General features: G+C 41.6%; 2 protein-coding genes across 2 annotated transcripts; both read right to left on the bottom strand.

Moving 5' to 3' along the window:
• Positions 1–18043: 18043 nt before the first annotated feature.
• On the bottom strand, positions 18044–20158 carry LOC129500092 (60S ribosomal protein L36a-like). Its single transcript, XM_055310221.1, has 2 exons — positions 20145–20158; positions 18044–18374 (listed from the first exon to the last, which is right to left on the bottom strand). The coding sequence occupies exons 1-2, from the start codon at positions 20156–20158 to the stop codon at positions 18044–18046; spliced, it is 345 nt and encodes a 114-aa protein (XP_055166196.1).
• A 2897-nt stretch (positions 20159–23055) lies between these two features.
• Positions 23056–27126, bottom strand: LOC129500091 (apoptosis regulatory protein Siva-like). The gene is made up of 3 exons (XM_055310220.1): positions 27095–27126; positions 23490–23615; positions 23056–23281 (listed from the first exon to the last, which is right to left on the bottom strand). Exons 1-3 carry the CDS (start codon positions 27124–27126, stop codon positions 23065–23067), a joined length of 375 nt encoding a protein of 124 aa, XP_055166195.1. The 3' UTR covers positions 23056–23064.
• Between the last annotated feature and the right edge of the window lie 324 nt (positions 27127–27450).

Below are 27450 nucleotides of genomic sequence, written 5' to 3'. Positions count from 1 at the left end.
TCAAGGGATTGTGGTAATTTCTTGTTCAAGGGGTATATTACTTCAGTGGAGGCAAGGACTCTTATTAAAGGACTTTAAAGCAACATAGGATTTAAGTAAGTTATTATTATTTAAAGACTTTACTCATGAGAGACACAGAGAGAGGAAGAGACATAGGCAGAGGATGAAGCAGGCTCCCCACAGAGCCCAATGCAGGACTCGATCCCAGGACCTAGGATCACATCCTGAACCAAAGGAGGCTGCCATTCAACCATTGAACCACCAAGGCATCCAAGTAAGTTATTTTTTTAATGTCCATGTCTTAGCTTTCCAAGTAGATTGAAAATTCCTTGATTTTTTTTGCTATTTAAATTTTTAAAGTTTTATTATTTATTTATTTTTTAAATTTTATTTATTTATTCATGAGAGACACAGGCAGAGGGAGGAGCAGGCTCCATGCAAGGAGCCTGATGTGGGACTCGATCCCGGGAATCCGGGATCATGCCCTGTGCCAAAGGCTCAACCGCTGAGCCATCCAGGTGTCCCTAAATTTTAAAGTTTTAAAAACAAAATAAATCACTTCCTCAGTTGCACTAAACCAAGTTTCAAGTGCTCAGTAGCCATATGTGACTAGTGGCTACCCCATTGGGCAGCACACTGAGCCAAATTTTGTAGCTAATTATATGGCTAAAAAGCACAGACTGAGAAATCTGTCATAATTTCCAGAAAGTTATCTTGGATATTGGTTTGCATGATTTTCTATTTCCCAGCACAGAAAAATTAAGGCAAATATGTTGACTTGGAAAGTGAATAAATTAGTGAACTAGTCAGAATGTTTTGTCATTGAAGGAAGCAGTAAGTCATTCGAAGGTAGTTCTAAAGAACACAGATACTGTCTTCCAAATGGAGTGTGATCGGAGACTCAATAACTGAATATAAACCGGGAAGAGCAGAAAAAAGGGATCCTCGGGATAAATAGAATAAAGAAGACAAGAGTCTCAGTCTCTAAGAACGGAGGAAACTATAGGAAATGGGAGATAAGTTCCTTTTTTTTTTTAAGATTTTATTTATTCATGGGAGACAGAGAGAGATAGAGACACAGGCAGAGGGAGAAGCAGGCTCCATGCAGGGAGTCCAACGTGGGACTTGATCCCAGGACTCCAGAATCACGCCCTGTGCCAAAGGCAGGCACTAAGCTGCTGAGCCACACAGGGATCCCCAGCAGATGAGTTCCTTAAGGGAAGTCATGGAGAAGAACCTTTGTGTTTGTCCACAAAACTATCACCCTTGAGAGGTGCCACCATATCAAAGATTCATTCCAGCTGTAATGATTGCTGCTGAATTGAGAAATGTGCTTTCTCTTCATTATTCCTTCTTCCTCTCCTGGGAGTGGGGCTCTTGGCCTCTCAGTACTGAGTAATTTGCCTTAATCTCATAAATATCACATAGTTATCCACCTATCCAAGTTATAGTTTTCTCAAAGGAAAAGAAATGGAAATTTCCCATCCTATGGCTCTCAGCATTTAATCTGAAATACCAGGTTATTGGTATTCATTCCTTCAGATATACTTTGAAGTATTAACACTATGCAAGGCACTGTTCTGTACAGTGAGGCCACATTACTGAACAAAACAGGCAAAGATACAGCCTTTATGGATTTTACAGTATAATGAGGGAGAGACACTGGATTACATAATCTTGGAAGGTGATGAATCCTAAGAAGAAAAATTCTAGTAATACTAGTTTATAGTAATGTATGGATAGTAATATGAGAGGCTCTTCCCACCTTCGCACCCCTCCGTGGGCTTTTCTGGATAAAATTTGAGTGAAGACAGAAGCAGTGAGAGGAGTTACCTATCATATTTGCAACTACAGAACATTTTACAACTGTTTTTAATGATTGTCTGTGACAGGCCTCTTGTTTCAGATCCTCTGAGAAACTTAAATGAATGCAGATTCCTAAGTCACACCCCATGCATCCTAAACCAGACTCTGGCTAGAGTCCAGGATTCTGAATTTTTAACAATGACCTGGTGAACACCCAAATTTAGCATTCTTTGCCCTAAAAACTGGATTACTGCCCTCCACCACACTCACATTAAAATGGGATGGATTCAGTTGGTGCCTTTCTCATTGGCTCCAGGCCTTTGTTGGCTTCTGTTCTGGTGGTCTTTTTCCCAGGCTCCAATCCCAATTCCAATTTAGGTTGTTCCAGCTGCTCTTTCCCTCTAGTGGGTGATGCCACACTCACACTGTACCAGTTTCTGGGAATCTTGTGTTTCTTAAAAACTGCTTTCACAATCTTTCCCTCTAGGCTTTTATTGGATGTCCTTTACAGTCCTTTTTTTTAATTTTAAAGATTTTATTTATTCATAAGAGACACACAGAGAGGTACAGACACAGGCAGAGGGAGAAACAGGCTCCATTCCATGCAGGGAGCCTAACCTGGGACTCAATCCTGGGTTTTCAGGATCACACCCTGGGCTAAAGGTGGCACTAAACTGCTGAGCTACCCGGGCTGCCCTATAGTCCTTTTCTTTTCTTTTTTTCTTTTCTTTTCTTTTCTTTCTTTCTTTTCTTCTTTTCTTTCTTTTCTTTTTTCTTTCTTTCTTTCTTTCTTTCTTTCTTTCTTTCTTTCTTTCTTTCTTTCTTTCTTTCTTTCTTTCTTTCTTTCTTTCGATTTTTATTTATTTATTCATGAGAGAGGCAGAGACACAGGAAGAGGGAGAGGCAGACTCCCTGCAAGGAGCCCAATGCGGGACTGGATCCTGGAACTCCAGGATCAGGACCTGAGCTGAAGGCAAAGGCTCAACCGCTGAGCCACCCAGCTGTCCCACAGTTCGTTTTTCTTACCAAAAGTTCATTCACTGCTGCTCGTGGACACTTGCATTCATAGTCCTCCGTTTGGAAACTTTTTCTTTTTTTAAAGATTTTATTTATTTATTTGAGAGAGACAGAGTATGTGGAGGGGAAGGGGCAGAATAAGAGAATTTCAAGGGAAGGTCCCGTTAAGGACAGGCTCCAGGTGGGTGGGGGGAATCTCAAGACCCTAAGATCATGACCTGAGGGGAAATCAAGTCAGGTGCTTAAGGTACTCAGCCACTCTGACGCCCCTGGAAACCTTTTAAATACAAAGTGGATAATATACCTCTCGGCCATGTAACTTCCTGTCCAGCCTGCGGAAGGCAGTGTAACCTGCACCAGGTTGGCCTCCCCAAGCTCCAGACTGAAAATTTACCATTCTTCCGCAAAAGTAGACGTTGAGGATGTGGGATTATTTCAGTGGCTTCCCATCTCCACATGCTTCAGTTGCTCTGGCCCAAATTCGCACCTTTGCCTTGCGTAGTCCAATGTTCCAACATGGCCGCCCCCGTGGCCACCTGGAGGGTTTACCCGCACTTTGTCTCTGCAGAAATACCAGAAACCGTTGTTCAGTTTTCGGAAGGCCTGAGATCCTCGTACACGGAATATCAACATTTGGGTTCTTCCTTTGGGTGTGGAAAAAACCAGATCGCTGTGTGGTTTTGTCCCTGAAAATTGTTTTTTGTTTTGTTTTTGCTGCAGTAGAGGTTTTGCTTCTCACGGAGTGACGTGTACATGTGCTGTAGTATGGACTCATGAAATCATCGCTGGTGGCGGATGGGGGGTAGCGCTGACGTGGAGGAATTTGAGAAGCTGGTGGGACTTTGATTTGAGGTTTTAACAATATAAAGATACTCATAATGTTCTTTCAGGCGCCAGGCAGGTCACTCTGTGGTTGGGGTACTGTGGAGGTCATTAAGACAGTTAAGGGTCTGTAGAGATCAACCGCTGTCTTGACTCTCCAGAGTTTGGGGTTCTGCAGATCCGACCACTTGTCGGGGTGTGGGCAGTGCAGATCATTTACCGTGATCTCAGCGTCTGGTTCCGGTGGGGGATTTGATTTGGGGCTCAGTGATGTTGGGGCCCCGAAGGGATGCTCATCACATCGGGGGGGTCTAGCCAGGGTTTCAGATTTGTAAGGGCGTGTGTGATCAGTGGTACAGAGACATGCATGTGAGGGCTGATTGAGGTTCAACCTCCGCTGCTGGGACAGAGGCTGCAGAGCCCAGAACCGTGTGTGTGTGTGTGTGTGTGTGTGTGTGTGTGTGTTGTTCAGGGATTGACTAACTGCAGAGGGATTACACCACCGCTCCCATCCCCCATCTGTTAGGCGCCGTCTGTGTCTGGTTTCCTACAGCAAAGGAAGGATTGAGTCCTTGTGACAGAGATCTTAGAGTTGAAAATGTGTAGTATCTTTCCCTTTGCAGAAAATGTTTGCCAGTGTCTGCACTCACCTCTTACTACACAGCAGCAGTGAACCCTGTTGCTTACTTGCTGTTTGTTCTTTGTAACAGAATCTCCACATTTTGTTTGGCATCCCTCCCTCTGGCAAGGTGACCCATATCTTGGTTTGTGCTGGTTGGTCTTAGTCATGATGGTTCCAGTTCCCATTGCTAATGACCGAATTTTTGTGAAATGAGCTTAGTATATAATATGGTGTAGTTCTAGCCAGCTATATGTGAAAATCTGCTTAGTGGTTTCTGGGGAGCATTTTCTTTTTTACATTACTAATTCTTTGAATCTTTTTCCATGTCCATGATGGTATTGTCTGTATAACTTTATTTTTCATTCCAGTTTCCAATGTTAATAATTTAGTCTTACCTCAATGCATTGGCTCCACTCTGCAATATGGAGTTCAAAAGTGGGGTGGTAGTGGACATCTTTGTCTTGTTGCTTACCATTAAAATTCACCTGCTATTCACCTGTCTGGAGTTAACATGTTTTCACGAGGATTACTCCAGGATTTTAAATTTAACAACATAAAGTTACTCATAATATTCTTTCAGGCAAAAAAAAAATCTTTATTTTATGAGTCGTATCTCTAACTTCTTATAGTCTTTATTTGCACTTTCTCTTTTGACTCTATAGGTATTTGTAGTGAGACAAATATATATATTATTGGCTTTTTCAAATAACAGGCTTTTGGTATATTTGGGTTCTTGCATTTCTTTGTTAATTTAAAATATCACCAAGTAGGGCACCTGGTTGCCTCATTTAGTACAGCATGAGACTCTTGATCTTGGAGTTGTAAGTTTGAGTCCCACATTGAGTGTAGAGATTATATAAAATAAAATCTTTAAAAAATCTGCAAGTTGGGACACCTGTGTGGCTTAGCGGTTGTGCGCCTGTCTTTGGCTCAGGGCATGATCCTGGAGTCCCAGGATCGAGTCCCTCATCGGGCTCCTTGCATGGAGCCTGCTTCTCCCCCTGCCTCTGTCTGCCTCTCTCTCTCTCTCTCTCTCTCATGAATAAAAGATAAAATATTTTTTAAAAAATAAAAATAAAAAAACTGTAAGTTAATCAGTATATAAGAAATATTCATATATAAATAGTCATTACACAGGTTAGGGAACAACACTGCCAGTACCCCAGTGGTGTTTGTGTACTTTTTTCCAATTATATCCCATCCATCTTCATACCCAAAGGTAATTACCATCTTGTCTGTGCAGCAAGCACTTATAGGCTTTTCTTTATAGTTTTATAATATAATTAACCATTCTTAATCATTACAACTGTGTATCAATGTAATTATACATCATGCATTTTTTATGTTAAGGCTTTTGCTCAATATTTGTAAGAATTATTCATGTTGCATGTAGGTTTTCTTTTCCCTTTGTAAAAAGAGTCAGGCATTATATATTCACACAGTAAATATTTTGGGATTTGTAATCTATGTGTGTCCCACATATTTTTGTTTTTGTTTTTTGATCTTTAAATTTATTCTTTTTTAATGTTTTTTTAAATAATAATTTTATTTTTTATTGGTGTTCAGTTTGCCAACATACAGAATAACACCCAGTGCTCATCCCGTCAAGTGCCCCCTTCAGTGCCCGCCACCCAGTCACCCCCACACCCCACCCTCCTCCCCTCCCACCATCCCTAGTTCTTTTCCCAGAGTTAGGAGTCTTCATGTTCTGTCTCCCTTTCTGATATTTCCTACCCATTTCTTCTCCCTTCCCTTCTATTCCCTTTCACTATTATTTATATTCCCCAAATGAATGAGATACATCCACGAAGGCAAAAGAAACAAAAGCAAAAATGAACTATTGGGACTTCATCAAGATAAGAAGCTTTTGCACAGCAAAGGATACAGTCAACAAAACTAAAAGACAAACTACAGAATGGGAGAAGATATTTGCAAATGACGTATCAGATAAAGGGCTAGTTTCCAAGATCTATAAAGAACTTATTAAACTCAACACCAAAGAAACAAACAATCCAATCATGAAATGGGCAAAAGACATGAACAGAAATCTCACAGAGGAAGACATAGACATGGCCAACACCCACATGAGAAAATGCTCTGCATCACTTGCCATCAGGGAAATACAAATCAAAACCACAATGAGATACCACCTCACACCAGTGAGAATGGGGAAAATTAACAAGGCAGGAAATAACAAATGTTGGAGAGGATGCGGAGAGAAGGGGAACCCTCCTGCACTGTTGGTGGGAATGTGAACTGGTGCAGCCACTCTGGAAAACTGTGTGGAGGTTCCTCAAAGAGTTAAAAATAGACCTGCCCTATGAGCCAGCAATTGCACTGCTGGGGATTTACCCCAAAGATACAGATACAATGAAACGCCAGGACACCTGCACCCCGATGTGTATAGCAGCAATGTCCACAATAGCTAAACTGTGGAAGGAGCCTCAGTGTCCATTGAAAGATGAATGGACAAATTCTAGACCTGTACATTAAAAAGTGAAATAAGTCAATCGGAGAAGGACAAACATTATATGGTCTCATTCATTTGGGGAATATAAATAATAGTGAAAGGGAATAGAGGGGAAGGGAGAAGAAATGGGTGGGAAATAAAAATAAGAGAAGGTGTGCCCATCCACTTCCAGGCTCCCAGAGGAGCCCAGGCAGCTCTTAGAGGCAGGCTGATCAAAAGCCTATTAGCGTGGAATGTTGTAAAGAATCTCTTTCAGGCATATGCCAGGTGATTTCCTGGCTCATTATTTGAGAAGTGGTGTGCAGCTAAGTGGTCCTCCCTACTGGTTTCATGTTTATTATCACCTTGGGGAGGGGATTTCTGAAAAATCATTTTCAGATCTCTATATGTGCACTCCTAACCCTTCCATGCTTGTAATAAATGTTGGATGAATGTCTAGAAATCATGTGATCCTGTGCAGAAACAGTATGTCTGGTTGCATTTGCTGGAGCAGAAATGTTTTCTATAACTCTGGGTTATGAAGTGCTTAATAGATTAAACAACTGTGTCTCAGTTATGTAGAGAGTTTTTCCATTAATGGAGGGAAGAAGCATTTAAGAAAAATATAACCAATTTTAGGGGGTATTAGTTGCTGGGGTGTCATAAGAAGGCCATGGACTGAGTGTCTGAAGCAACAAAAATTCAGTTTGGCAGTTCTGGAGGCTACAGCCTCAGATCAAGGTGTCCTCAGGGTGTGGACCTTTCAGATTGTCCCTGGGGAAAGTCTGCTCCAGGCCAGTCTCCCAGCTTTGCCTCCTAGCCTTATGGCAGCATAACTTCTGTCTTTATAGGGTGTTTTCCCTGTATCAATGTCTTCCTCCAAATTTCCCCTTTCTGTAAGGACACCAGTAATGTTGGATTAGGAGTCACTGTGCTCCATATGACTTCAGCTTAACTAATTCCATCTGCAATGGCCCTATTTCCTAAGAAGAGCATATTCTGAGATGTTAAGATGTCAGCATAATGATTTTGATGGAACTCACTGGAACACATAATAGAAGGGTTGATGCCATAAAAGGCATATTTGCAAAATGTGGTTTTTCCAGATAATGAGAAAGACCTGGACCAGGATAGCAAAGGGAAAATGTCTTTCTGAGATAAATAGTGAGTTCCAGGTGAGACTCTGTGTCCTTCCTTCCTCCTTGAGAGGCCATGTGTTTAGACCTTGAAAACCTTTCCTTCTCTCTCTCAACTTTATCACCCTGGCTATTTACCGTGGGCTCTTTGGCTCACTCACATCCACTCTCCTCTTCAGGGCTCTCTGTCCTGTGCCTATGGTTCCTGCCCCTGCTTCTGTTTCCCCCAGGCTTTGTGTCCTTGTCCCACATGCCTAGAATGTCTTAAGAGGTGCTCATTAGAAACTTGTAGTTATTCTTGGTAATTGGTAACTAAGAAAAAAGTTTTCAAAAATATTCTCAGCTCCCAAGCCTGTCAGTGCCAATGCTGCTTCAGGTGAAATGATAATTGAAGTTGTGAGGAGAAGGGAGCTCCCAGAGTCATAAACACACATCTCAGGGCCCAGCTGCCCCTCTTGCACACATACTGCTTGCTTTACCCATCCACTGAGCCCACCATGTGTGCAGCAGGACAAAGTTGGTGGATTTTTAAAAATTTCTGGGAGGTAGAATTTGTAAAGGAAGGAGTGGTATCAGAAGTCCAGATAAGGGAACATATTGGATAAAGGAGGATTTCTATGTATGAATCTGGTTCAGTGCCAAAGGCTGGCATGAAGGTGGAATACATCCTGAGGCAGGAGCTGAGCTAGGAAAGAGAGATGGTGGTCCTAGACCTATGGCCATCCCTTATAGCTCTGAAGGCGATGTAGTATCATCCTCACTGACAATGATTGCTGTGTTTTGAACAAAGTGGGTTGTGAAAACTGATTTTTTAAAGTTTTAATTGTAATTCCAGTTAATTTAACATACAGTGTTTAACATACAGTGTTAGATTATTTTCAGGTGTGCAATATAATAATTCAACATTTTCTGCAAATAAATATAATCATTAATTTCCCAACTGGAGTCCGGCTGCTGTTCAGACTCTGTTCCAGGAGCAACAGACATTTTCTGATCTCTACATGTGCATTCATAACACCTGTATGCTTGTAATAAATCTTGGATGAATGTATAGAAATAATCTTATCCTGTGCAAAAACAGTGTGTCTGGTCACAGTTCCTGGAGCAGAAATGTTTTCTAAACTCTGGGTTACGAAGTGCTTAATAGATTAAATAATTGTGTCTCGGTTGTGGAGAGACTTTTCCCATTAACGGAGGGAGGAAGCATTTAAGGAAAATATAACTTAGTGTCACACATGATTTTTAGTCTCAAATGTATCTTGTGATACATGTGCTGATATTAAATATACTACTCCAAAACCTATGTCACTTGTACAAGAGATAAGGATTTTGCTTTAGCATTCCATGTTGCATGTCTTGTAGTTCAATATCTTTCACAAGTCTTGCTTTACAGGTACTAAATTTATTTAAACAGATATTAATAAGTAGATATGTATATGATCTGAATGCAGTCATAATTTTGTGTGGATGTTACAGGATTTAAACCATCAGCGGTGCTTTTTATCCTGAGTTCCTATGTCTTGCACATTTGTTCCTGGAATAAAAGCCAAAGATTCTTTCTTTGCCATCCTCGTATTGAGCCATTCTTGAATTCATTGAATCCAGCTTGTCATGGGGCAGGTTCCTTCAGCTTTGTAGTACTGCAATCAGTGCATCTACACTTTATTATGATATCTAAAGCTGTATTCAAGTTCCTATTTGGCTATAGAAACAGTCTTCATAAATAAGTGAGAACTCATCATTAAAAAATGTAAATATGCCAGCAATCTAACCTGAAATGACAAGGTACAAACCTAAACTTAAATTGATAGCTGGTTTATTTCAAGAAACACACCTCACTAGCATTTTTGTATATTATGGATTAAATGCACTAGTTTGTAACCATTCTGGCCAGATTCGAATTGCCACTTTGCCCCTAATTAGTGAATGAATTCAGACAAAGTACTTCACCTCTCTGTGCTTGTGTTTTCACCTTTATAAAGAATGCAATAGTCACTGCCTCATGTATTTGAGAGAAATAAGTTACCACATGGGTGGCCATTATACCAGTGAGTTACACATTACAAGTATTTGGTAATATTTGTGTTTGCAACAATTTGAAGGCCTTAAATGACAGAAGTGCTGTAAGTATTATTTCAAAGTAGGAAGTGTCAATAAGTGGAGAATATCGGAGTTCAGCTGACATGATTCATGTTGCCCCTTCCTCATATTCCCACACGGGATCCTCTCACCCAGAAGACAAATACTAATCACTGAGACCTGCCAGGACGGCCACCAAGGATCTGGCAGTAGGAGTGATCTTCTTAATACAGACTGTGGTTGGAATCCTGGGGAACTCCCTATCAAAATACCATGGACTTTCTTCAGAGAGTTAGAACAAATTATTTTAAGATTTGTGTGGAATCAGAAAACACCCCGAATAGCCAGGGGAATTTTTAAAAAGAAAACCATATCTGGGGGCATCACAATGCCAGATTTCAGGTTGTACTACAATGCTGTGGTCATCAAGACAGTGTGGTACTGGCACAAAAACAGACACATAGATCAATGGAACAGAATAGAGAATCTAGAAGTGGACCCTCAACTTTATGGTCAACTAATATTCGACAAAGGAGGAAAGACTATCCACTGGAAGAAAGACAGTCTCTTCAATAAATGGTGCTGGGAAAATTGGACATCCACATGCAGAAGAATGAAACTAGACCACTCTCACCATACACAAAGATAAACTCAAAATAGATGAAAGATCTAAATGTGAGACAAGATTCCATCAAAATCCTAGAGGAGAACACAGGCAACACCCCCCCTTTTTTTTACAGTATGTCCTACTTATTTTATTTTATTTTTTTAATAATAAATTTATTTTTTATTGGTGTTCAATTTGCCAACATACAGAGTAACACCCAGTGCTCATCCCGTCAAGAGGCAACACCCTTTTTGATCTCTTCTTAACCATTATCTCTTCCTTTATTTCACTGGATGTAGGCTAAGGTCCACAGATTTCATTGTTAAGAATCTGATTGTAGCCAACATTTTGGTCCTGTTCTCATTTGGAATACACAATGCAATGCCATTTTGGGGGTTATATCATATCTTCAGTGATTTTGGATGCAATTTTTTTCTCTATATTCGTGGGGTAGGCAGGGGAGTGTCCATTGGCACCACCTGCCTCTTGAGTGTCTTCCAGGTCATCATCATCAGCCCCAGGGACTCCAGGTGGGTAGTGCTTAAAGGGAAAGCTTTCAAGTGCATTGTCCCTTCCATAGTCCAGTTCTGGGTCCTGCAGATACTTGTAAATATTGTGATTCCTATGTTTTTGACTATCACTTTGAACAACAAAAATATCACAAGTAGAAAAAGTTTCGGATACTGTTCAAGTGTTCTTCGTGACAAAACCAGAAACTCATTGCATGTAGCAATGTTGTCATTCCCTGATGTCCTGTTTTTGGGGCTCATGCTCTCTGCCAGCAGCTCCATGGTCTTCATTCTGTACAGGCATAGGCAGAGTGTTCAACACATTCTCAGGAGCAGTGTCTCCTCCACATCATCACCTGAATCTACAGCCACCAAAACCATCCTTCTCCTGGTGAGCACCTTGGTCTATTTTAACACTCTGTCCTCTATCTTTCAGATTGTTTTGAGTCTGTTTGATAATCTCAGCTGGTACGTAATGAACACCAGTTTAGTGATCAGTCTGTGTTTCCCAACTGTCAGCCCCTTTCTGCTCATGAGTCGTGACCCCAGGATATCCCTGGTCTGCTTTGTCTGGATAACAAATATAAAATCCCCTCATCTTATAAGAAATATTTAAATTGAGAAATTCCCATATATTTCCTAATCTTGTTAATTCATTCATAAATGATGAGACCCAAACAGAACACTTTGAACATCTTCATTGTTAACAATGAGTTATAATAGTGATTGTAATGTCTCATTTATATAATTTTTTTAAAGACTCATGTGATTGAAGTCATGCTAATGGTCAGTGGAAGAGTGCAGAAATAATTCAATTATAAACTCCAGGTCCTGAAGCAATCTGGATATTACAGAGAAGTCTTTGAGTGTGTGACATAAATTTGTCACACTAAAATGCGCAGAAGTGGGGATCCCTGGGTGGCGCAGCGGTTTGGCGCCTGCCTTTGGCCCAGGGCGTGATCCTGGAGACCCGGGATCGAGTCCCACGTCGGGCTCCCGGTGCATGGAGCCTGCTTCTCCCTCTGCCTGTGTCTCTGCCTCTCTCTCTCTCATTCTATGTGACTATCATAAATAAATAAAAATTTTAAAAGAAAAAAAAATAAAAAAAAATAAAATGCGCAGAAGTGAAGTAGGCATGGAATCATAGAAAAAGGAGGATGATAATCGATCGGCATGGGGCAAGTCATCACTGAAACTGAAGAGCATTCTGCTGGAGGGGAAATTTAGACAGTGAATAGAGGTTTGGGGAGCCAGTTAAAATTTTTCCTTTTCATACTAGAGTGGTGGTAGTCACTCATGTGAAGTATTTATTGTTTTATGGGAGCTTGGGAGATAAGCATATGCAAACACTTTCAGATAGACATGGGCAGATTGAGCTGGAATAGGTGGTGGAGAGCACAAATTACATTTTAGCTGATTCTTAAACCAGATCAGGTGATGGTAATAATTTAAATGACATGAATTCCATAGAATTGGCATCTGTAGAAGGCAGATTTTTCTCTCTTTTCTGAAGGTGATTTGGGCCTGTTGGCAAGAAAGAGGTTTGGTGGTAAACACTCCTGTCTCTGAAGTGATGAGATTAGTTTATGGTGGAGACTTCCACTGAATGTGGAGCTGTGAAGTGAGAGCCATTTGAAAGACAGACGAAGAAATACATTGTTTATGTGGAGTTTGTAGCTCCTTGATTTTCAATTATCCTCAATTTTAGAAAGGATTTATAATTTTGTTTTACTTATTTAATTGAGACAGAGAGTGTGCATGCATGTGATTGTGGAGGGGTGGAAGGATGGGTAGGTATAGGAAGAAAGAACCTGAGGCCAACTCTGCACTGAATGTGGGGCCTAACTGTAGGGCTCTGTGCTCCATGTCACAACCACCAGATCATGACTTGAGCCAAATCCAAGAATCAGAAACTCAATGGACTGAGCCTAGGCAACCCTCGGGGAGATTTTTACATAATATAAATATACTTATAGATTATATATATAACTCTGCATCACAAAATGGAACCCATATTTGTGTCTCACATATGGCACTTAATATATATCACAAATTAGATCACAATGAAAGAAGACAGAAAAAATAGATATTGACACACTCATACATACAGTTCTGCATGTGGGGTCTATTGTGGTGATCTCTGTAGGAATATACACATACAGATGTAAATTTAATCATTTTTGTTATCCACTAATCAATGCATTAGAGCTTTGTCCATTAGGGAAAGTTATCAATGGTACCAGTTACAGTAATGACCAAATCATGGCAAATGGGATCTGACGCATATATTGCCCTGTTCTGTGTTTGATTGTTAAAGTTCTAGGAAATTATTTTCATTTTCCTACTTTAATTCTATTATTTTGACATATCTCTATAAATAACACTCAGTGAATATAGGAAAATATGTTTGAAATTAAAGAGGGGTAATTGGAGTGAAGATGACAGTGCTAGTTGATATTCCAGAGGTAAAGGGTTGTCCTCCACCCCTCTGGAAATCCTGTTCTTTCTGAGTTAGTGGTATTATGCTTACTATTCCTGCTGGAACTCCTCATATTTCTGTAGAAAGCTCTCCTGCTGCCATCTCCAACAGCCCATGTAGTAGTGGATGTGGTGATGCCTTTCTTTTACTTTGGAAATGAAGGAATTCGACTATTTTTTTTTGCATAAATGGAAACCTCTGCCATTGAAAGATGCCAGTTGGTAGTGTGGGTTTGACCTTCCGATCTGCCCCATGTCCTCCTATTGCCTGCTGCTGTAGACCTCTGTGCTCTTCTTGGAAGCCATCCTGAACAGCATGTTGCTCTTCTGTGGCCTAGAGCTGCTGCTTGAGGTGCTCACTTTGGCTGTTTTCTCCAGAATGGACAGGATTTGCAGTACAGAAATTTCAGCCAGCTTCGCTCATGGGCTGACATCACAGATACTTCTGGTCTTTAGCCACACCAGTGAGAATTTGTGGGTCAGATTGTCCTGGGAAAGGTCACAGCTTTTCTTCAGTGCGGACATTTGTGTAACACACTGAGCACAAACCATTAGGCATCTTCTTCTAATGCAGGACCAAAAGTCTAAGAGACTCTTCTACACTCCAGTGTCAGGAGGGGCAAGGCTGTTCCATTTTGGCCCTTCTCAGAAGCAGGTTCCTGCTGCCCTTCAGTTCTCCTTGATCCTCCTGGCCAGAGCATCTTGTGTGGGCCGGTAGGCTCCTTGGGCTACAGGCAGGGCCAGAGCCATGTATTCCCGATATGTGCTGTGCTACACCTGTCATAAGAGTACAGAGAACCTCAGGGTGGTCTGCTTCCAGGATGATGCAAAATCCTCTCACCTCATTCTTCAGAGATGAATGCCAGAACTTCTTCTTGTAGTTCATAGTGTTATTTTCCTACTCTTATTATGAAAGAAACATTTATTTTTTTAATTTATCTTTTATTGGTGTTCAATTTACCAACATACAGAATAACATCCAGTGCTCAATAATAAATATGTGTTTTTTGTCAAAAAATAAAGGAGTAATTAGTCTATTTACAGTTAATATAATTCACATATTTATGTATCAGTGGGGTTCCTCTTTTTATATATGTAAACCACTGTGAATTTTTTTAAAAGATTCATTTATTTATTCATGAGAGACAGAGAGAGAGAGGCAGAGACACAGGCAGAGAGAGAAGCAGGCTCCTCGCAGGGAGTCTGATGCGGGACTCGATTCCAGATCCCGGAATCATGCCCTGAGACAAAGGCAGACGCTCAACTGCTGAGCCACCCAGGCATTCCACCACTGTTAATTTTTATTTATTTTTTATTTTTTTAAATATTTTATTTATTTATTCATGAGAGACAGAGAGAGAGAGAGAGAGAGAGAAAGAGAGAGAGAGAGAGGCAAAGACACAGGCAGAGGGAGAAGCAGGCTCCATGCAGGGAGCCTGACGTGGGACTCGATCCTGTGTCTCCAGGATCACATCCTGGGCTGAAGGTGGCGCTAAACCGCTGAGCCACCCGGGCTGCCCCACTGTGAATTTTTAAATAGAATTTTACATTATGGTTCCATATAATACTTGAGCTCTTTTTTTAAGTTGTATCCATATTTCTTAGTTTTACCCAGAAATTTCAATATACTCTTAAAAAACTAATCACAGTGTCATTTCATTATGTACTATGAAAATCTACCTTTCTAAATAGGACAATAATAATCCATTTACCATGTCCCATCTATTTGAGGAGATGTACTTTAAAAATTTAAAGACACATTCAGTGGTCGTAAGTGTGTAGCTTATCAACAATTTACATACTGAAAACCTTTCTGTACTTGGCACCTACTTCACTGAATAGAATATTGTCAGACCCCCAGAAGCCCTTTGGGCTCCTACCAGTCACTACTCATGATGGTCATCAGAGCTCTGACATGAGACAGCATAGGTCACATTAACCTGTTTTGCATTTGGTATAAAGGAATAGAGCTTGAATTCTTTCGTATTTTCCTTTTACCTTTCTTTCTGGTGTTTGTGAATGCAGTGCTGCATGCTGTTATTGATCATTCATTGGCATTGCTGCATAGGTTTCCGTTGTGTGTATATAAAACTATTTATTTGATTATTGCCCTGTTAATTAGCATATGGATGGTTTTCACTTTGGGACTATTAGAAATTGTGCCGGTATATAAACTTAGCTCATGCTTTGTTGGCACACATACACATTTCTTTTTTTTAAATTTATTTTTATTTTTTTTATTGGAGTTCTATTTGCCAACATATAGCACAACACCCAGTGCTCATCCTGTCAAGTGCCCCCCTCAGTGCCCGTCACCCAGTCTCCCCATCCCCTCACCTACCTCCCCTTCCACTACCCCTTGTTCTTTTCCCAGAGTTAGGTGTCTCTCATGTTCTGTCACTCTCTCTGATATTTCCCACTCATTTTCTCTCCTTTCCCCTTTAATCGCTTTCACTATTTTTTATATTCCCCAAATGAATGAGACCATATAATGTTTGTCCTTCTTCGATTGACTTATTTCACTCAGCATAATACCCTCCAGTTCCATCCACGTTGAAGCAAATGGTGGGTATTTGTCGTTTCTAATGGCTGAGGAATATTCCATTGTATACATAAACCACATCTTCTTTATCCATTCATCTTTCAATGGACACCGAGGCTCCTTCCACAGTTTGGCTATTGTGGACATTGCTGCTATAAACATGGGGGTGCAGGTGTTCCGGCCTTTCACTGCATCTGTATGTTTGGGGTAAATCCCCAGCAGTGCGGGGATCCCTGGGTGGCTCAGCGATTTGGCGCCTGCCTTTGGCCCAGGGCGCGATTCTGGAGTCCTGGGATCGAGACCCGCGCCGGGCTCGGGCACGGAGCCTACTTCTCCCTCCTCCTGTGTCTCTGCCTCTCTCTCTCTCTATGTGTATCATAAAATAAATAAATAAATCTTAAAAAAAAAATCCCCAGCAGTGCAATTGCTGGGTCCTAGGGCAGTTCTATTTTTAACTCTTTGAGGACCCTCCACTCAGTTTTCCAGAATGGCTGTACATTCACATTCCCACCAACAGTGAAAGAGGGTTCCCCTTTCTCCACATCCTCTCTAACATATGTTGTTTCCTGTTTTGTTGCTAGAACTCATACAGCAATTCGGCAGTGTGGCAGGATACAAAATCAATGCCCAGAAATCAGTGGCATTTCTATACACTAACAATGAAATTGAAGAAAGAGAAATTAAGGAATCAATCCCATTTACAATCGCATCTAAAAGCATAAGATACCCAAGAATAAACCTAACCAAAGAGGTAAAGGATAAAGCGTATAGACCCTAAGAACTACAGAACACTTCTGAAAGAAATTGAGGCAGATGTTTCTTTTTTTTTTAAGATTTTATTTATTCATTCGAGACACAGAGAGGCAGAGACCTAGGCAGTGGGAGAAGCAGGCTTCTTTTTGGGGAGCCTGATGTGGGGCTTGATCCCAGGATCCCGGGATTATGACCTGAGCCAAAGGCAGATGCTCAACCACTGAGCCACCCAGGTGCCCCCACATACAAATTCCTGTTGGAATTGGGTGTTAGATTTCCATCTTAGCAGTTTAAGGAGATGGTGCCCAGGGGGTTGGAAAATGTTTGTAGGAAGTTTCATGTCCTCCAGCAGGGTAGGAGATTATCTGTTTGTGCACATCCTTGTCAACAGTTGTCATTTATTTTCCAATATCTTTTTGACTTCTGGTTGGTATGGGATGTTATCAAGTAGTGATTTTATTTTCATTTCTTTGATTAACATGGAAGTTGAACCTCGTTTCACATATTTATTAGACATTGGGCAACCTCTTTTTGAAGTATGTGTTAGTTCATTTTATCCATTTTAAAAAAGATTTATTTATTCATGAGAGAGAGAGAGAGAGGCAGAGACACACATAGGGAGAAGCAGGCTCCATGCAGGGAACTCGATGCTGGACTCCATCCCGGGACTCCAGGATCACACCCTGGGCCAAACTCAGGCGCTAAACCACTGAGCCACCGAGGGATCTCCAGGCGGCACTAAACCGCTGAGCCACCCGGGCTGCCCCATTTTTAAAAAGATCTTATATATATATTTATTTATTTGAGAGACACACAGAGAGAGAGAGAGAGAGAGAGAGAGAGAGAGAGAGAGCACACATTAGTGGAAAGAGGAGCAAAGGGAGAGGCAGAAGCAGACTCCCTACTAAGTAGGCAGGCCAACATGGGTCTCCATCTCAGAACCCTGGGATCATAACCTGAGCCTAAGGCAGACACTGAACCCCCAGGCACCTTGTCTTTATTGATTTGTATGAATTCTATACATGTGTTGGACATGTTTCTTTTATTAGTATCTCTTGTATCCTCTTTCTGTGTCTGTCTGAAATGTGTGCGTGTGTTCAGATGAGGAGAAAGTGTTAATGTGCATAGAAGTATTTCTCCCTTTACAGATAATGTTTATTATTCTTTCTTTTTTTTTTAACGTAACATCAAGATTTTATTGTCTGCATAACAAAATTTGAAGCTTAGAACTGGATCACTTGGCCCCTTCTCTTATCTCCTCCCAGGTCAAATTGCTTGCATCTCTTAATAGTTAGCATTCTCTTAGATCTGCAGTTGGGCTCAACACATTCAAGCCTCAGCACAATCTTCTTTGTAGTTTTAGCCTTTTTCCAGAAAATTGGCTTAGTCTGCCCACCATAGCCGCTCTGCTTCCTGTCATAACGCCGCTTTCCTTGGGCATAAAGAGAATCTTTGCCTTTCTTGTACTGTGTCACTTTGTGGGGTTGGTGCTTGCCACACTTCTTGCAGTAAGTCCGGTGGGTTTTAGGAACATTCACCGTCTTTGCAAGAGTGCTATCGGCATGGAAAGCATGTTAATTATTCTTTCAAGAGATACTCTCCTATAGTAAGACTATGGTGATATTCTTCTTCATTGTTTTTTAACCTTTATATAGCTTTAAAATTTAGACTGTCAATGCATCCAGAATTGATTTGTTGCATGTGTGGATGGTGAAATCCATATCTTTCTTTCTTTTTTTTTAAGATTTTACTTATTTATTCATGAGAGACACACACAGAGAGAGAAAGAGAGGCAGAGACAGAGGCAGAGGGAGAAGCAGGCTCCATGCAGGGAGCCCAATGTGGGACTCGATCCTGGAACTCCAGGATCACACCCTGAGCTGAAGGCAGACGCTTAACCACTAAGCCACCCCGGCATCCCCCATATCTTTCTGATAAGATAAAAATTTCTCTCCATTTAGAATACATGATATTATGTGTGGAAGGAAAGGCAGGAAATGTGAACAGGAAGTTCTTGCTGCCTGTATGGGTGAATAATACTGTCTTTTGTTTTCGTCTCTGAAGTTTCATGTCTTCTCCCAGCATCCATGCAACTGGCAGGCTAACTTACTGGTTTGCAAATGGGTAACATTTTACAGCCTTTACATTTCTTGACAATTTTGGCATTGAAGATGGGTTAGAGATTGATCTGTACAACCACTAGCCTTTGTGAGTTGCCATGGTAACAGAGGGAATTTATGTTGGTGTGGTCTTTGGGTCCCCTCTCTGTATGGAGCAGTATAAGAGGGGGGCACTTGATGGGATGAGCACTGGGTGTTATTCTATATGTTGGCAAATTGAACACCAATAAAAAATAAATTTGTATATAAAAAAAAGAAAATTCCAATCTGGCTAGTTTTTACCTGAGTTCATATCTCACAGTTTTGGAGTATGAAAATCTGAGATCAGGGTACCACTGTGGCTTTGAGGGCCTTCATGTGGGTTGCAGCCTTCTGGTATCTTCACAAAATGAAGGGTCAAAAGAGCTCTCTGGCCTCTTTTTATTTTTATTTTTATTTTTTTAACGTTTTTATTTATTTATTCATAGACACACAGAGAAAGAGGCAGAGACACAGAGAGAGGGAGAAACAGGCTCCATGCAGAGAGCCCGATGTGGGACTCAATCCCGGGTCTCCAGGATCACACCCCAGGCTGTGCCAAACCGCTGTGCCACCGGGGCTGCCCCCTGGCCTCTTTTTAAAGGCCCCCAATCCCATTCATGAGGGCAGAGCTTCCCAGTCACTTCCCAAAGGCCCCACCCCCAAATGCCATCACCTTGGGGGTTAAGTTTCAACAGATGAATTTTGAGGGGACACAAACAGATCATAGCACTACTGTTTGGGTAAGTTCAATACCAGTTGTTTCTACATCAGAATGTAATAGGCATTGTGCTATAGGCTTGTGCTTGTGACCATCCCAGATCCAGAGGGGATGTTTCCCAATCTGAATGAGCTGCAGGTAGAGAAGTGCTACTGGGATACAAGGCCTCTCATTTGCCACCAGTGGGGCCGGGGAGGGGGGGTGGGGATAAGGATTTTAGGTCAACCTCTATCATAACAAGTTTCAGAATATACATGATATTCTCACTGTTGGCAAATTAGAGGCCTCAGGCCCAGTGGCCCTGTCTCATGTGCTATCAGCTTTCTGCAGTAGAGGTGGGTGATATAACCTGCCCCAATTCAGGTCCTGTTTCCCAGTCACATCTCACTGGAAATCTATGGACAATGAAGGAAAAACCCTTGTCTCTTTGGCCTCTCATCACTTAAAAGAGGGCTCAGCGCTTACTGGGCTTCTGTCATGTGGGAGGATGGCACAAGTCTCTGTGAGGAATGAGTCTATGTTGGAACCTCTGGCAAAGAGAGGTAGCCTCCACTTGGAAGCCCCAGTTGTATGCAATTTGGGCCACTGTGAGTCAAATAACAATTGCACTTTATAAAATAGCAGTGATTAAAATCTAAAGGAAACTGGGGCACCTGGGTGGCTCAGTGGTTGAGCCTTTGGCTCAGGTTATGATCCCAGGGTGCTGGTATTGAGTTCTGCATCAGGCTCCCCATAGGAAGCCTACTTCTCCCTCCGCCTATGTCTCTACCTCTCTCTTTGTGTCTCGAATGAATAAATAAAAAAAATATTTTTAAAAACCTAAAGTAAACTAACTAAATAAATTCTTTGAAAGTAGTGATTAGCATGTAGTGAGTGCTCCTCAAACTATCCTTTAGATATATTGTCACTCCATGGCTTGATATTCCAATTTTGGAATGAGTCAACATAGATTCACTTGAAATAGGGTAGGAAGGACCCCAAAATGTTGTGTCCAATGAAAAGTGCAATTTCAAGAATGAAGGCAGACTCTTTCCATTAGCATTTCAGGTTGACAGGAATAAGTAGTATGTATCCTTTCAAAGGAAATTTCCATACAATAGCCAAAGCCAATGGCACTAGAAACCCTCAATCTTCTGAGAGTGCCCCAAGTGCATGGTCCTGATCACTGATGGTTTAGGTCAACTGAAACCTAGTGGTGTCCTCTTGGCCACTGGGTCTGGTTAGTTTCAGGGCCAGCTCTGCAGAACCAAATCAGAGGCAGGTTCTTCCTTCCTTAGTCACATCTCAGAAACCTGGGCTGCTCCCAGGGGTCTAGATCTTCGGCATGCCTTTTGGAAAGCTATAGACTGGCAGTTAAGGACCTTTCCACCCAAATCCCCTTCCATTGCTGTGTTGTCTGTGAACAGTGTAGACTAGTTGGAGGGCAGAAAGACTTGTGTGGGTCACTCACTTAGATGCCCATGGTAAGGGCCTGTTCTTCACAGACACTGCCAAGAAACAAACTGCTGATTAAGCTCTTTTGCGACATGTATGGCACCATTGTGCCTCCCCTTATCTGGTTTTATTATGGTACATATGACAAATAAAATTGTAAAATATTGAAAGTTGCAGCCTTAGGTAAGAAGATCCATAATCTCAGTGAGCTGGTGGGGTGGTAGGGAGATCATGGGTACGTGGAGTACAAGGACTGAGATATACAAGCCCACCTCCATTCCCTTTTTATTGAGAGCAGTTTCCTAGGTGGAGTGAGGAGGGGTGTTTTGGAAAAGAAGCTTGGGCTCTTCAGACATGTTCAGGAGTCCTAGTTTAGCCTTGCCCTTCAAGAGATGCAATGAAGAAGGAAGAAGCAAGGGAGAAGCCTTACCTTCTCTATCCCCCAACTCCCTCTGTTAATGTGGTCCTCAGAGATAGGTGGGGGAATGTGTTGGATGAGACTTGGAACAGAGTTTAGTCAGAGGCAACGCTGCTGCCAGTCTATGTGAGGAGACAGATTCCAACACATTAGGTTCTGAGACAGAGAGAGAGAGAGAGAGTCAGTCAGACATGTGTGTTGGGTTTGGGTGGGTTGGTGGTTTACAGAGTAACTGCCACAGTGTTTTCTATAGTGGTTGTACCAGTTTCCATCCCTACTAGTAACATATGAGGGTTCTAGTTTCTCCACATCATCACCAACATGTGTTGCTTTTAAGGTTCTTCTTCTTATAATACTAATAATAGTGGGTGTACAGTAGTATATTATTGTGGTTTGGTAGTGCCTTTTTTATCATGGCAAAATGTACATAAGTGAAATTTACTGTTTTTGCCATTTTAAATGTACAGTTCATTCATGTTGAGTACATTCTCATTACTGTGCAACCATCATCACCATCCATTTTTAGAATTTTTTCATTATCTCAACCTAAAACTCTGTACCCAATAAACAATATGTTCCATTTCTTCTCCCCTAATGCCTGACAAGTATGATTTTACTTGTCTCTATGTATTTGACCTCTGAAGATACTTCATTTACTTGAAGTCATACAATATTTGTCCTTTTGTGTCTCACTCCTTTGACCAAGCATAATGACTCCCAGGTTCATCCAGGTAGTAGTCAGTTGAAAATTTCATTCTTTCATAAGGCCAAATAATATTCCATTGTCTAAAAAAAATATTCCATTGTCTATACGGGTCTGGATATATCGCATTTTGTTCATTAGTCATCAATGGACATTTGTGGTGTTTTCATGTTTTGACTATTATAAGTAATGGTGCTATGAGCATTGCTGTAAATATGGCTGAATTTCTGCTTTCCATCCTTCTGTGTATATACCCAGAAAATAAACTATTGGATTATGTTAAAGTTATGGTGAATTTTCTGAGAAGCTGCCATACTATTTTCTACAGTAGCTGTACCATTTTACCTTCCCACCAGCAATGCACAAGTGTTTCAATTTCTCTACAGTCTCACTAACACTTTTTTCTTTGTTTTTATACTAGATTTTTTATATTTTTTACATATATATATATATTTTTTACTGTACCGTCTCTTTATTTTTTTTATTGGTGTTCAATTTGCCAACATATAGAGTAACACCCAGTGCTCATCCCATCAAGTGCCCCCCTCAGTATCCGTCACCCAGTTGCACGCCCTCCCCACCCCCCGCCCACCTCCCTTTCTACCACCCCTTGTTCGTTTCCCAGAGTTAGGAGTCTCTCGTGTTCTGTCTCCTTTTCTGATATTTCCCACTCATTTTTTCTCCTTTCCCCTTTATTTCCTTTCACTATTTTTCCCCCAAATATAAAGAGTTTATTCACTTCTGCCCTCGGTACAAAATATAAAACAGACCCCACCCCCCACAGTTCTACAGCATCGACCCCAGTGCAGTCCGTCCGGGAAGGCCAGCCCTCAGGCCTCGAACATGGCGCAGCTGGCACAGAGCACCGACTCGTGAACGTCACCACAGTCCACAAAGGCACACAGGGCCCAGGCCACGCTCCAGGAACTGGAGCAGACGTGCACACACCGCCCACAGAGGGCACGCTCACACTGGCCACACGCTGCCTTCCCGTCCACGGCTCGCACGCACGAGGAGCAGGCTCTGGTCGCTGTCCCGGAGGGGTCAGCTTCAGAGGCCTGGGCTTGGCTCCTGGTCAGTCGGCCATCTGGTCCACTCAGCATCTGCCCACGGGCTGCCCGAAGGGCCTCTGTCGGGCCGGGTTTTGGGGAATCCCGCAGGTCAACATGGCACAGCCGTCCTCCCACAAGTGGTACATTTTAAATTTCAAATTTTAAATTTTCCTTAAAGGAAAAGGAGTTGCTCGGTTTTCTAGAAGACCTCCCACGAGCGCTGCTCGCTGCACACGCGGAGGCTCAGCTCCCTCTGACCAACGCGGACCTTCAGCAGCAGTGGGGCAGCGTCAGCGAAGGGACAGCCCGGCTTGGGCACGGCCCTTTCACTATTTTTTATATTCCCCAAATGAATGAGACCATATAATGTTTGTCCTTCTCCTATTGACTTACTTCACTCAGCATAATACCCTCCAGTTCCATCCACATTGAAGCATATGGTGGGTATTCGTCGTTTCTAATGGCTGAGGAATATTCCATTGTATACACAGACCACATCTTCTTTATCCATTCATCTTTCGATGGACACCGAGGCTCCTTCCAAGTTTGGCTATTGTGGACATTGCTGCTATAAACATCGGGGTGCAGATGTCCCAGCGTTTCACTACATCTGTATCTTTGGGGTAAATCCCCAGCAGTGCAATTGCTGGGTCATAGGGCAGATCTATTTTTAACCCTTTGAGGAACCTCCACACAGTTTTCCAGAGTGGCTGCACCAGTTCACATTCCCACCAACAGTGTAAGAGGGTTCCCTTTTCTCCACATCCTCTCCAACATTTGTGGTTTCCTGCCTTGTTAATTTTCCCCATTCTCACTGGTGTGAGGTGGTATCTCCTTGTGGTTTTGATTTGTATTTCCCTGATGGCCAGTGATGCGGAGCATTTTCTCATGTGCCTGTTGGCCATGTCTATGTCTTCCTCTGTGAGATTTCTGTTCATGTCTTTTGCCCATTTCATGATTGGATTGTTTGTTTCTTGGGTGTTGAGTTTAATAAGTTCTTCATAGATCTTGGAAACTAGCCCTTTATCTGATACGTCATTTGCAAATATCTTCTCCCATTCTGTAGGTTGTCTTTTAGTTTTGTTGACTGTATCTTTTGCTGTGCAAAGGCTTCTTATCTTGATGAAGTCCCAATAGTTCATTTTGCTTTTGTTTCTTTTGCCTTCATGGATGTATCTTGCAAGAAGTTACTGTGGCTGAGTTCAAAAAGGGTGTTGCCTGTGTTCTCCTCTAGGATTTTGATGGAATCTTGTCTCACATTAAGATCTTTCATCCATTTTGAGTTTATCTTTGTATATGGTGTAAGAGAATAGTCCAGTTTCATTCTTCTGCATGTGGATGTCCAATTTTCCCAGCACCATTTATTGAAGAGACTGTCCTTTTTCCAGGGGATAGTCTTTCCCCCTTTGTCGAATATTAGTTGACCATAAGGTTGAGGGTCCACTTCTGGATTCTCTATTCTGTTCCATTGATCTATGTGTCTGTTTTTGTGCCAGTACCACAGGGTCTTGATGACCACAGCTTTGTAGTACAACCTGAAATCTGGCATTGTGATGCCCCCAGCTATGGCTTTCTCTTTTAAAATTCCCCTGGCTATTCGGGGTGTTTTCTGATTCCACACAAATCTTAAAATAATTTGTTCCAACTCTCTGAAGAAAGCGCATGGTATTTTGATAGGGATTGCATTATTGTGTAAATTGCCCTGGGTAGCATAGACATTTTCACAATATTAATTCTTCCAATCCATGAGCATGGAATATTTTTCCATCTCTTTGTGTCTTCCTCCATTTCTTTCAGAAGTGTTCTGGAGTTTGTAGGGTATAGATCCTTTACCTCTTTAGTTAGGTTTATTCCTAGGTATCTTATGCTTTTGGGTGCAATTGTAAATTGTTAATTTCTCTTTCTTCAGTCTCATTGTTAGTGTATAGAAATGCCACTGACTTCTGGGCATTGATTTTGTATCCTGCCACACTGCCAAATTGCTGTATGAGTTCTAGCAATCTTGGGGTGGAGTCTTTTGGGTTTTCTATGTATAGTATAATGTCATCTGCAAAGAGGGAGAGTTTGACTTCTTTGCCAATTTGAATGCCTTTAATGTCTTTTTGTTGTCTGATTGCTGAGGCTAGGACTTCCAATACTATGTTGAATAATAGTGGTGAGAGTGGACATCCCTGTCTTGTTCCTGATCTTAGGGGACAGGCTCCTAGTGTTTCCCCATTGAGAACATCAAATTCATTCTTAATGAAGGGTCTTGAGCTGCACCATTATTGAAGTGTTGAAGATAAGTGATATCAGACAAGGTAACTGAAAAACATTTCTTTTTTTTAATTAGAGTTAAATTTGCCAACATAAAGAATAACACCCAGTGCTCATCCCATCAAGTGCCCCCCCTCAGTGCCCATCACCTAGTCACCCCCATCCCCCGCTCACCTTCCTTTCCACCACCACTTGTTCGTTTCCCAGAGTTAGGAGTCTCTCATGTTCTGTCTCCCTTTCTGATATTTACCACTCATTTTTTCTCCTTTTCCTTTTATTCCCTTTCAGTATATTTTATATTCCCCAACTGAATGAAACCATATAATGTTTGTCCTTCTCTGATTGACTTATTTCACTCAGTATAATACCCTCCAGTTCCATCCACGTTGAAAAAATTTCTAATGGGGTAAGAGTAAAAACAAAAACTTGACATCCATCATTAACCTTAGAAATCATTGGACTCATTCATTAGAAGTAAATGCATATTGATTTAGAAATGATGATACAGAAAATTTCTAGGAAAATACCAATATTGACCCTAGTGGTGGTAGTGGGTCTAAACAAACAAATAAACAATCCATAGAAATAGGTGTTGGGGAAATGTCTATCATAAATAAAAGCACCAGGATCAAATGGATTAACAGATTCTATCATTCTTTTTTTTTTAAAGATTTTATTTGTTTATTCATAGAGGCAGAGAGGGAGAGAGAGAGAGAGAGAGGCAGAGACATAGACAGAGGGAAAAGCAGGCTCCACACAGGGAGTCTGACGCGGGACTCGATCCAGGGTCTCCAAGATCACACCCTGGGCTGCAGGCGGTGCTAAACTGCTGCCCCACCGGGGCTGCCCTCTATCATTCTTTGAAGTATCAGAGAACCCAAACTCTTTTCTTAGTTTCAATTGTATTGAATGGTTAGCAGAGTACTCTAGAATTACTTTATGCTGAAATTTCCTTAAGAAGCAACTGTTGATTATGTAATTAATGAAGATATATAAAATTTAAGAACCAGAATAGATTCTTTGAGTTTTTTGAAACATAAATCTACCATTTGGTCTACCTCTGCCCATCTGTTCCCCCTGTGATAGTTTAATTCCAACTGAGACACTGGAGGGACCCTGGTCCACAGAAGACCACACTCACTACTGACACCAGCAGGAAGTGGAGAGTGTCCCAAAACCTCGCTCAATTTCAATAGTTCTCTAAATGTACTCACAGAACTCACTCAGAGCTGTTCTACTCATTGTTGTGGGTTTTGTTAGTTTGTTTTTCAGAAAAGGATATAGATTAACAACAGACATGGATCAGATGCATGGGGTTATATTTCAGGAAAAGAACTCACTGTAGATCTTCTAGTTGTCCTCTCTCTATGGAGTTATGGAGTGCTACTGTCTGGGGCTGATATGGGATAACACTCACCGAGTGTTGCCAAGGCAAGAAGACTCACCCGAGCCTTCGTGCCTGGCGTTTTTACTACAAATCTGCCACTTTGCCACTTACCTTCTGGATGGCTGACCTTATTAGTCTTCCTTCTGTCCCCAGGTGAGCTGATACCTTTTGTCTCCAGCCCTCTCAGAGGCCGCCATGATGATACTTGGGGCCCAAAGACTCATCCTAAAGCTCATTGTTAGACAGTCTGGTGACCAAGCCTCCAAGCAAACAAAAACATTCCTATCAGGCATGGCCTTGGAAAGATCTAGAGATCATCTCTCAGTATCAAAGAGCAAAGGCCAGATTTCCCTTTGTGGGGGGTTATTTCTTCTCTAGATTGTTCACCTTCTGAGGTCTGCCCAGGACTCTCTCACAACAAAACATACATGTGTATCTGGACATCTATTTATAGTATAGCGTTTATAGGACACTTGGCAACGTATGAGTGTGAATAGACCTGACCTTTGGAAGAAGCAGTG

Source organism: Nyctereutes procyonoides, unplaced genomic scaffold (assembly GCF_905146905.1).
Source record: "Nyctereutes procyonoides isolate TBG_1078 unplaced genomic scaffold, NYPRO_anot_genome, whole genome shotgun sequence".
Classification (NCBI taxonomy): Eukaryota; Metazoa; Chordata; class Mammalia; order Carnivora; family Canidae; genus Nyctereutes; species Nyctereutes procyonoides.
This window is presented reverse-complemented; position numbering and strand designations above follow the sequence as displayed.

Coding starts and splice junctions, on each gene's coding strand:
- LOC129500091 (XM_055310220.1), bottom strand. CDS start 27,126: ATGGCGGCCTCTGAGAGGGCTGGAGACAAAAG. Junction 23,616..27,094: donor GAGAGGGCTGGAGACAAAAG/GTATCAGCTCAC, acceptor TATAAAAAATAG/TGAAAGGGCCGTGCCCAAGC. Junction 23,282..23,489: donor CAGCGCTCGTGGGAGGTCTT/CTAGAAAACCGA, acceptor GGCCTCTGAAGC/TGACCCCTCCGGGACAGCGA.